The 12,124-nt window shown below is 37.1% G+C and overlaps 1 protein-coding gene across 1 annotated transcript in view; it reads left to right on the forward strand.

Moving 5' to 3' along the window:
• The window catches only part of LOC140755751 (uncharacterized), a 197,981-nt gene that overhangs the window by 165,066 nt on the left and 20,791 nt on the right, over nucleotides 1-12,124 (forward strand). Inside the window, exons 4-9 of the mRNA XM_073091065.1 lie at nucleotides 7,264-7,416; nucleotides 9,171-9,299; nucleotides 9,692-9,851; nucleotides 10,139-10,376; nucleotides 11,185-11,513; nucleotides 11,792-11,959. Of these exons, the coding sequence (XP_072947166.1) occupies nucleotides 7,292-7,416; nucleotides 9,171-9,299; nucleotides 9,692-9,851; nucleotides 10,139-10,376; nucleotides 11,185-11,513; nucleotides 11,792-11,959 (1,149 nt within the window). The 5' untranslated portion in view covers nucleotides 7,264-7,291. The remainder of the gene's footprint in view (nucleotides 1-7,263; nucleotides 7,417-9,170; nucleotides 9,300-9,691; nucleotides 9,852-10,138; nucleotides 10,377-11,184; nucleotides 11,514-11,791; nucleotides 11,960-12,124) is intronic.

A 12,124-nucleotide genomic window follows, 5' to 3' on the forward strand; every position in this document is an offset into this window, starting at 1 on the left:
GCTGGCATCCATTCCCTTCCACCGAAAATCAAGAACTTAGCTTTATGCTAGAAATAGGTGTGACGGCGGTACCTCTGTGTCAAACTATACTGGTTCTATGACCTTTCAAATTCATTTAATGGGAATACGTAATGAAACAAAATCTTTATTTGCCTATGAAAATCTAAAAAATATATAAGAATACATAGATATACCACTAATAAAGACGTAGTATTATATCTATGTAAGATTACATATTACATTACATTTATTTGCCATGTCTAAAAAAAGAAACAATGATTGGTATTGTCACTTATTTCACTTTCAAAATTACATTTTTCAATTATTAAAGAGCCCAGCAAGGTTACTCTCATTTTACGGTTCAAAAGCACAAATTAAAATGTCCATATAATCTGCTCGGTTTTTGCGGAAATATAATTTCACGTTGCCATTATAATTTTAATTTCATTATCTGTATCGTGCAACAGAGAACATAATAAATTATTATTTTTTGTAATCCTCGGTTGCAAGTCGGATTTTTCGTACTGGCAATAATGTTTTGGGAGAATTTTCTTGGTAATATAATTTCTACTTAATTGGATGGGATCAAGCTCTGCCTCCAATTTTTTCATTTGGACGCTTGGAATCATATCACGGTTCCATAAATTAAATATAAAAATAGGCCAATTGGTGGTCATGTCGGTAGGTTGATTTTATATGTGCGAATTTGTACATCTTTATTTAGTTACATAGTTAAAGGCGGTAAATTCTTTAACACGTTTTTATCATAAAAAACTGTTTATAAAAAGTCCGGTATTTATTTTAGTCCGTTTTTAGTAGATGATGCGTTTTTAAAAAAATATGTATAAGTCTGTATCACCGTGTCGTGTAGTAAGTGGCTTCGAAAGAACACCACGATCTCGACAAAGAACTAGGCATTGGTAATTATAACTGTTATGCCTATAGTGATTAGTATTGGACTCCTGAATTTCTCATAATGATGATGTAAGGGCAAGATACCTTCCAAGAATCCCGCACAAAAAGAATGCAACTACAAGACCAAAATCTTTTTACTTAGCACTAAACTCCATCTCATATTTATGTTTCTTTAAAAATATATTTTTAAAAAGAACAATAGTGGTAATATCTACATTCGTATTCTCCACTTGTCTACACAAATTTCTCGCTATTTTACACTGCACTAAAGTTTCCCGAATTTGTTTAAAACTTAAAGTTTCTCACAGCCAGCGGTGAATGCAATATTCAATGTCTGTAGTAGTCTGAATGGCCGGCAAAAAGTGTGAAACACCGCGCCTGTCTCTAAATGGGTTTTAATTACATCTCGAAGCGAAGTGTCCGCTATTCTTCTGCAGGATCCATTTTAAATATTTAAGGCTCTGGTTTGACTATGATAAGCGAGCAGCGAAAGGATATAAGGATACCTGATTAATAATACCAATGTAGATCGAAAAAGGATATGCTAAATAGCATGGTTTTAAATTATTACCGCCGTCTGCTTGAAAAATAAGTAAGAATTTTTAATGACACAAGATTCATAGTTTTTTTGTAGAAATAAATCTTTATTACGTAACATCTATTTATTTTGAAACTTCTGTACATTTCCAGTTAAGAAGTACAACACAAATGCTTTGAAATCCGCCTAATAGAACTATCTTTAACAATGCTCACAAGAGCATCTGTACTTTTAAAAGCTTTCTTCCAATGTTTTTCAAGTTTGTGCATATTCTATAAAACAATTATGTGAAAACGGTCGAATCTATCCATTCCTTTACTCACTATTAAAAAGTTGTAAACGTCAAGAAATTGTAACACAGATTCCAGAACCCGGAAATTTTAGCGTAATGGCCATACAACTTAACAATGAATTCAACACTCGACAGTTATCTGACTGAAAAACAAATATTTTAATTAAAAATTATACTACCCATTGTTTTCGTGACGTAAAACAATAGGACTTCCCAAATGACATAACAATATGCGTTGGCTGTGCTCGTGGCTTCGTGCAGTCCGACTTCAACTTCACTGACAATGGAATGAAGCCACAGGCCTATTCTATAAATGGTTTTAATTACTTCTGGACGGGACAAGCACGCCATTCTTCTGCCTTCATTAAATTTATAATGACCCGGCTCCTAGGATAACCGTTGATGGCTCGTAATGATAAGAGTATTTCGGCTTTCTGTTAAGCATTATAAAGTTTTATTTGTTATAATAAAATTGTAAATGTCTACAGTTGTTTTGTTCAACTAAGAACATGAAATAATAATGCTTTCTTCTGATCGAGATAAATTACTTTTGTCGCACGCACGTCACGTCACGCACGTCAAACGCGAAATAAAGACTAATGATTTTTCTAGTTATTTTAGTATTAATTCAAATTTATATTAAGCGCGTTTTTAATTTGTGATTTAAATTTAATTGTGGGCTTTTTATAATTATGAAATGTCATTGGAAATTATGACCGTATAAGCTTATGAGGTCAATATTTTTATATAGTTGTATGTATTTTTACTATTGATTTATGTATATTTGGCACAAATATTAATAATTAATGCTCTTTGCACTCATAGCTGCACACTAAGATATGATGATTGCCATAAAACACACACAAAGACAAATATCCAAATATTCACAAATAGAAAAATCTGAATTTACCATTTAGACATCTTTTCGCTTTACTTATGATAGTGGAATTAGTCCCTTAATCAACAGAGACGCCAAAGTGCAAGATGCCTGAGGAACCTTTGTCCTCGCCCTCACTTTCCTTCATCAATTAGAGGAACTTTCTCCAAATTAGATCATATTCTCCGCAACATAATGTTCACTTTTAACCAAATTTCCCCTACAATCTCTTGCCTCCCTTGGAAGTCAAAGTGCGAATTAAATTCCATCAAATTTAATTTAATTACTTTCCGTTTGTTCCTCGACCAGTGAGTCAATAGATTCTAAGGTCAGGCTTTCATTTCCAAATATACATTAAACACCTAAATAATACTTTTTTAAATTGACAAAACTCTTAACCGAAGACCGGCCAAAAAACCCTTAGTGCACCTTTTATAAGATGATAATTAACCGTGAGGCAATTTCCAGTTAATTAATAAAATAGTACAAATACCGGTGCTTCACATCGTGAACGTATGCCCTGCCCGCCCTAATGCTGCTGTACTTGATTGGACAATCCCGTAGAAAGAAAATTGCTTGGATCTAGAACAACTGTTACAATTCCTTTACAAGAATTAATCTTACCTAATAAACAACATTGTCATAACTTGAGGTATGAAGTACTAAAGTAATAGTTGTTAGATTATTCTCTCATATATTTTTATAATGCAGAAAAAGCAGACGAGTTTGCAACATTTATACTCGTAGTTTACCTCACTTCCGCCCGTGGACTTTGTAGTCAACCCCAAATTGCATTAGAGTCCTATCTAAAATCTGCCACAGATTACTTGCTACCCCTCAGAAATACTCAGAATTACAACAAGAACACAGCAGCACGTAAAACAAGCAAACATTTAAAGTAAGTAAGGTATGGGAGAAATGAGCTCTCATAGTGCCATATAGTAGGTATAACAAACAAATCTTCAAAGATTAGTATCACCCCAATCGCACGCGGCGCCGACGGCTAGCGTATCGACCGAAGCAATAAAAATGCCCCGTATTGTAAATCCTCCCCTAAGGTGAAGGAGGTGGTACAACTCCGCCCGCGTGCTGATAATATTGTGATTGTGAAATAAGTGATACTCGGTTTTAAGTTTGTAATGCGTTTGCTAGGCTCGTGATCGTATGTACTTTATGAAATAACAAACTAGATGTCTTTCTCATGGTAAGTGGTTGATGTGGTCCGTTGAGATCAGTTAACACTAACACAAGAGTTCTACCTGAGATGGAACACAGATGCTAACTCTTATGACTAAATTGGAAGACCTCAAATTAATTTATCTATTTAAGCATGCCCGTTGAAATCAGAACATACCAGCGCTTAACATTGCCGTTATAACATAGAAACAGATGTTACGGTGATGCTGATGGAATCGACCCACAAAAAGTTTTACCACCTTCAAATCACCAATCAAATAAAATGTATCTTCAACGCCTTTTCAAGGGTATTGCAAAGTGTTAACAGAATTTAAATTTTGCAACGGATCTTCAATATTGAACCGAGTTTTCTTATTCCGGTGAAGTTGTTCGGCGTCGTGCGCGTGCTGCCTCGTAATGTATATCGACCGCGTAGTTTTGGCAGTGCCGCGTTGTTTTAAGTGTTGTCATCTTACTTGGGAACTACTTACAGCCTTGGCATACGCTATATTTTTTCTACATAACCGTGTTCTTCAAACCAGAACACAAGCATTTAGCATCGCTGTTATAAGACGAATTAGAAGTAGCGATGGTGCTTCCGTAGCCTTCTGCAAACTAGAACACAAAAGCATTTAGCATTGCTGTTATAAGACAAAATAGAATTGCCTCCAGAATCGAACGACGAAAGATTATTACACCTTCTTTTTTTTTTTTTTTTGTTCACGAGGGGGAAAACCTTCAAAAGGTACCCGATGCCGTGGGAGCGACACAGGGCTATGTGGGACTCTTATTGCACTAAAAACCCCCCGGTGGCCGTCCTCAGCGCTGCACCTTCTAATCAACCATCAAATAATATCGACGCTTTATCGAAGTATTAACAGCATCTAAATTTTCAAACGAATCTGCAGTATTTGAAACTAGTTTTCTTATTCTATTGAAGTTGTTCGCCGCTATGCGCGTGCTGCCAATCGTAATGTATATCGACCGCATAGTTTGGCAGTGCCGCATGGTTTTAAGTGTTGTCATCTTGCTCGGGAACCAGTTACAGCCTTGGCCTATATCGTTTTATTTCGGTTTACGACGTTACTTGCGAACAACGTGTAGTACACGAAAATTGCGAGTGGCTCCAATAATGACGTCTTCGTCATGAGACATACGAGGCCAAAATTATCTTATCCGATGACATCATATTTTCTCTATGTGATCAAATTTTTGGTGCTTCAATAGCATAATATAAAAAACATTTAGCTAGTTTTCAATTTTCGAAAGACTGACACAAACTTTAACTTAAGAGATTGTGCATTGAACCTTGTAGTCAAGTTAAGCATCCAATCATCCAATTCACCTTCAATTGAGGACCTATGACATATCCAAAATCATATAATACAAAAAAAGCAAAATGTAATGTAAGTTTTATTTTACATGGGTGCTCAATTTCTCAGTCCATTAGACCCAATCATCGTTTTAATGCACGAACCATTTTTAATATTTGAACGGGACACATCGCTGATACAGATGTTTGTCTCATTGATAACTTAATTTGTAACAAATGTAGCTGTTTCAGTTAAGTAAATAACATCGTGTCTATTCGCGCTGACAAACTTCTGGCTTCGTTTAATTGGGTAGGCGTGCTGCTAATGTAGTATCGACCCGTAACTTTGCCGGTTACACTCTGTGCCAAGCGACACCGCTTTTTATCTTCCGGTCCTGTTGCCATTACTTTACAACAGTCAAAATAAAATAGATAACACCGCAGACATATTTTTTTTTGTTAACTAAATGTTGCAAAGGGACAATAGTACAAAACGATGTTATAGTTGACATTATGTATTTAAAATTAGATATTAAGTTAATAGTAAAAGATTGTTACGTTCCGGGTCTTATGTAACTTATAACTGTAACACAACAAGTAATGCAACGTCAGGTGGTCTGCCATTGGATAGTTGAGCTCTAGCGACTAGATTGTGCTCGCTACTTCAGATACATCCGATGCCATGGTCTGTTTACATTCAGTGCCAATGGAATTTATAATAAGCAAAGAAAGCTGACGTTTGTAATTGTACCTTTAAATACTGCATTCATCTAAGCGGGGTTAAGTTTAGAATCGTATAACAAACCACTAGTTTCGTCTAGTGAGTGCGTGCTGGTAATGAATCTGGTATCGATCGGGCGTTTGGCAGCGGTTACAGTTGGTGCCAGCAGCACGCGCCGCCCCGCCCGACCCGGTCGCGTAGGCAAAGCGAACTCCCCTTTCTTATAGTTCATTGTTCGTCTTTTTGAGCTGTACTTTTGTTTGTTTACACCAAATAAAGTGATCGCAGCTGTACAGCATTTTTGAGCTAACCGATTCAAGAGTAATTGATGATGATGTAAGATCTTATCGTTCGCTAAGATAACAAGTTAAGCTTAGTAAGTTAAGTATAATGAAAATAACCAATGTGTTTTGCTACATAAGTATAACACAGATATATTTTTGGAAAAATGTATTTGTAGGTAATGAAAATAGATCCTATTGTCGCTGCCCCATTAGGCATTGTATTTCACTTTTACAGTTTTCTTAGCATACTTTTCTATTGTACTGACACTTACGGACATCCAAGGCAAAGCCCTGAGAATGTAACGGTAGGGGTGTTACTGCATGGGTTACATACAGCACGGTGCGTGTAGCCATACGGCGCGTCGTCGCAATAATTCATGACGTCTAGTCTAGTCCGCTTGACCGAACGTGATTGTACGAGTATGTCACTTCTTTGTTCCAAATTACGAGACAGCACGCCATGTTCCATGTTTGATTAGTGGACACGGATTCGTAGATCAAGGTCCTCCTTTAGAACGTTGATTCGTAGATGTCAAGGTCGTTCTATCTTTGTCTATGTTAAAGATTTATGCCTTCAATATTTCAGAAACTTATTACATTGAACTTCGTTGGTAAATAGAAGAAACAGATTATCTCATGTTACTAGCTATCCATGATAATAGTTATTGTAGTTTTGACTTATATACTTTAGCAATTGGTTTTCGAAATTTTATTGCGTTACATCTAACTCTGACCTTTACTTCGGTGCCAAAAATTTGTTATCTGAAAATAAAAGCAATTTCAGGGAGTATTCTCTGCGAAATGTAAAAATACTTTTTTATCTCTTAACTGCCTCACTGTTAGCCTTGGGTCTCCTTTGATGTGAAGGTTCAAAAAGTTTTGGCAACCTTCAAATCATTCTCTCCACGCCGGCCAGACTTGAATTGGTTGATATTTTTCATTGTAGAGAAGCAAGTGATTTGGCATTAGGTCCTGAACAAGTTCGGCCAAAATTGGCACAGCCGAAATTCACATTGGGTTTCGAATTTCGGAAAAACAAGCAGTCAATTTGCAGTGTTCCACGTTTCTGCAAGCTAAGAGACCACAATCAACAGTGGGTCCTACTGGCAGCTAGGCAGTCAACTAAGTAATGTGTGTTGTCGGTAGAGGCGTGGGCGGCTTGACCGTGGCGGCGACATGAGCGCGGGCGCGCTGCGGGCGGACGGCGCGGGCGACTCCACGCCCGGCTCCGACGTCGGCGAGCGCATCACGCGCCTCTTCCCCAAGTGTCGCCCGAAAAATATGCAGCACCAACACGACAGGTGATCTTTTGATTACTGCTACTGCACATGTTGAAGGTGGAACAACTCGTGGTGGCTTGACAGCTGCTATATGTTTCTGCCTTTTATCAGCACACGGTAAAAGATCGAATGCCACTGCAAACTCTATATGTGACGATGATGATAGAACTCCTTGTTGTTCTGTATGGTCACATCTGCCTTATAAGAGCTTCCTGCTGTGTTTTGAATTAAGAACGTCCTAAACTCAACAGCTTATCTTAAGGCTATCTGTCTGGTCTGTGTAAGTCGACACTATTTCCACACCTATGTCTACCTCATACCTGTAGTGCCGGTCTACCTGTTTATCGCTTTGATAGTTGTGGTAGGCAGACCTATTTATATGAAGTCTTCCAACGCAGCTTCGCATATGTGACCGTCTTCAGACCGATCTTCGGTTTTAACTGTAATTGCTTTAAGATGTCTAAAGGCTGCAGTATCCACTGGCATTAAGTGGACTGCAGAGCCGTTTGTTGCTTCAAATGCTTTGGAATAATATGTTGTGAGCTTTCTAAATTCTGCGTTTATCTCTATCCCGTTTATGGTGTGTAGTTAGTCTTACTGTTAGCTTGTTTTGTTGATGATTGGTACTGCCTACTGTACACATTTAATAACAATAAACATACTGGCTTTCATACATACTTGTATGTATGTACCATACCGGTCCTCAAAACCGATGATTCTACATTCGATCACCAGCTGAACCTTTCTAGATAATGAATTAAGACTTCTATTCCCTGCCTCTGCGTGTGTATGTACTTGATGTAATAAAGCTTTATTGTGCAAAAGCTTACTTTAGATACAAGCATTGAACCGTAGCTTAAAAGTACCCTAATATATGCACTTTCTTAATCAAAGCTTAACTGCTTAAAATAGATGTCTGTTGAGTGTTGCACCGTTTGGAGAAACAATACATTGTGTGATATATACCAGCATCTCCTACTGTAGGTATGGAAAATTAAAGTGTTGCCTGAAAAAAATGTATTCTAAATATTGTTTGGAACACCGCAATCTTGTTTTCATATCAATTCTTACAATTCAATTTATTATATTAGTACAAACACAAAAAATGCTGCTAATATCGACAAGCTAATAGAGGAACACAAAAGCAAATCAAATTAAACGAAATCTACGAGAACTAAAATGTTTACCCAACCCAAACTATATTTCCTCCAGTCACGACACTAGCGCAATAGCGCTAAAAACGAACAATTTCGAGGTGGAAATGAGCTTTTCGCCGTAACCCCATCGATCGATGCAATGAGGATTGTAAGCCCGTGAGCGGCAGAAATGGAGCGTAATCGCCGTATCGCGTGACGTTCCACCGCACCAATTGCCAAACCCCTCGTAATGGCCTAGTTAAGATTCCGAACGCCAAACCGCTAGCTGGAACTTATCTTTAAGAATATCAATCTAATTAAAGACGACCACGGAGCGATCGATGTTGATTGGCACAAATTTCTTGATCTTTTTTGTATCCTTTTTATGTTGATTAAATTATTTCCTTGTGTTAATAATTATTCTTCATCGTTGTTTCGTTTAGTATCGACTTTTTGGTATTTTTCTTATATATGTTTTATTTTTGAATAATCGGAAATGGGCTACGACACTCTCGCTTAGTAAACTTCATGAAGTTCATAAGTCTAATATTTCCAATGTTTTTGTGTGGATTATATTTTATTTTTCCATCCGAACTTTACATTATAAATTTATTTTAACTTTTCTATTTTCCATTCCAGACTGAACTCCGGCTTGGAGGGCCGGGACATGAATAACATCAACAACGGCTCCTCTGACGAAGATCGCAATGACAGCCAGTTGGTTATACTTAACTCTAAGGGCGGCACCTATAAATTGAGGGACTCTAGGTAATTTTAGAATTCTATCTACTTAAACGCGTATCTCATTCGATCACGAACAGTATCAGGTACCGAAGGAAGATGATATACATACATACCTAGTAAACTTCATAATGGATGTGTGTTCATCAAATATTCCAGAATCATATTAATTTGTATGCACGTAATTTTAATTATTTTAATGCTGCTTTCATAGTTTTCATTCGACAACCGAAGTTTTTCTATTAGTTTTTGTTTATTACTTCTCTGTCTATATCTATATTATGTCGATAAATATTTTATGAAAATCAATTTATATTACTTACACGACAATGTTTTAATAACTTTATTGTGTAAATATCGCTTAAGCTTAATAACAGACTGCTTGAAATTAAAGCAAATATTCTATTTCGATGTACTAGGATAATAGAAATAGCGGGTGGTAGGGAGTTGTACTCCCAGAGCAGGACGAAGGCGGTGCGGAAGCTCCGGCATAACAACACGCACAAGCACAACATGAGGAACAAGGTGCGGGCGCTGACCAAAGACACGGTCGACTACGCGGACAACCTGCCCAATGAGGCAAGTATTCAGCATTGGCACTAGTATTCGATGCACGTCTCGCCAGCATGATTCCTATATCCTATCGATGTACGATATGTTCGAGAAACATGATGAGAATGTGATTTAAGTTGCAGTGGTGCATGACATTAAATAATTAATAAAATTTCCGGAAACTCTTATTGAAACTTTTAATTTAAAACGTAACTCTGGATTTTAATATTTTTTTAATTGCTTTCTGCTTTATCGTCATACAATTATTGTTAACAGTCTGGTGTATAATGTAGAATACGTTATTTATTTTTCAGATATCCTTGCACAGGATAAATAACGAGCCGAAGAAGATGATATCGCGCCATACGTCCCCGACGTACACGAATGGGGACAGAGAACTTATTATTGAGCAGAGCACCATGGGGATACCTAAAAACAGCTCTCCTATTTTAGACCCTCATAAGACTAGTAACGTCAGTACCAAGAGTAGTCCCATTGCCGTTGTAGCGGACGGGGAAGTCATGGTCTTTGATGACAATGACGATTGGAAAGGTAATTGAGAAATATTTTGATATATGCCATTGCTGGATTAAATTATAAAAAGAATCGGGATTGATAAAAGTATAATTTATCGGTGTACGAGATGGAATAAATAAATGCCAGACAATTAAACCCCTATCAGTTGAATATCATGAAGTTTTGATTACTTTACTGGTATATTATTCAAAATGACTCAATTTGTTTGATATTTGCATGAAGTTAGTGAGGCTTCGAAGACTTCAATGGAGGGTTTCGAACTCCACGCTAACTATCGGAGTTTCCATTTTATTTGAATCTGTTTATACAGGCGTTGCCAGACAAATATAAGCGATATTATATTTAACTTAGAATAGAATTGTTTGTATACATTGTTTATAATACGTCTAAAGTTCAAGAAATAGCAATTAAAGTTTTCCTTAATTACTTGTTCAGTGAAGACTTAAAAATAATATATTTTTTAATTATTGTAAATATTGCGTGTAGGTATAAGTTGCGTGTCGTGTATGTGTGACTTAGTTTGTTGTTGTATTGCTTACTTTTCTCTCACCTTCATGTCGCCCTAACTTCGCTTTAACCACATCGCTATTGCTTTCGTTTTCTTTTACCTTTTCGCCTCCGTTCTGTTATTTTAAGTGAACTTTTGTCATACAAGTAACTGTTACAAAAATACTTACAATATTGGCACTAACTTCAAAATTGCTTTTCGTATGATCGATGTTTACTAAACGTTTAAACCTTCATCCTAACCCGTTAACCACATTCATAAAATCTTGTTTTTTCTTTCTTTTATTTTCAGTGATTTTGAATTCTGTGTCTCTAGGTTTGAGGATGGAACCGGATGCTAGTGACGATGAAATAGATATGAGTGTTAAAAGGACTTTAGACAGTATGAAAAATGGTGATAGTGATGTGATGAACAATAAGAGTGAACTCAGCTGTGATGGGAGTGACTCCCTGCCCTCCAGGGAGGACGTGAGACTCAGTGACGCCAGCCCCACGGGGGTGTGGTTGTCGGGGGACGAGGAGAAGAACAGGGTTACTAGGGTGATAGGCGAGCTGCCCATAGCTGAGTACGAAGGCTCGCCGAGAAGATACGGCATCGGAACGCAAAAGAGCCAAGTCAGATCGCCAAGACCAGGATTTCCACAGGTTTGCAATTTTAATATGGTACAGGGTAATTGTATGTTGAGCTTATTTTCAAAGGGTCTTGATTATAGAAATACTAACAAATTACTGACGATACTGGTCTTCATCAACATTTACTACTGTCTTGCTTGGATTTGTATTTTCAACTTCTTTACGCTCTCTACGTAATTTTTGTCAGGCTTTTGATCTAAGGAGCTATCTCATTTTATTCTGAGAGAACAGACAATAATTCAAAATGTAACTGTTGATCATATGATGTATTTCCATCTCGTTTCTTCCAGAGAGTGATGACAGACAGCAGGGACACCACGCCGCCGCCCAGCTCAGCTGCATTCGACTATTTATACGAGTTCTCGGAAACGCGGAAGGTACTGGAGGAGTTCTTCAGGTGTCCGGGGGGCACCGCACAACAAATGATCAACAGTAACGATGAAATTGTTAACTTTCAGGTTAGTTTTGAAAATTCATCTTATTTTTTTTTTGTTTTCTTATGCTGATTAGTTTATCTTCATCATTTTTGTTAAGCAAACAATACTTGAATGAAATAAGATCATAATATTTTCTGAGATCAACCATTTCTATAACTGAGAACCAAGATCTTTTCAAAATGAAAT

Source organism: Epargyreus clarus, unplaced genomic scaffold (assembly GCF_041222505.1).
Source record: "Epargyreus clarus isolate Ecla_fem2 unplaced genomic scaffold, WU_Ecla_fem_2.2 ptg000003l, whole genome shotgun sequence".
NCBI classification, from domain to species: Eukaryota; Metazoa; Arthropoda; class Insecta; order Lepidoptera; family Hesperiidae; genus Epargyreus; species Epargyreus clarus.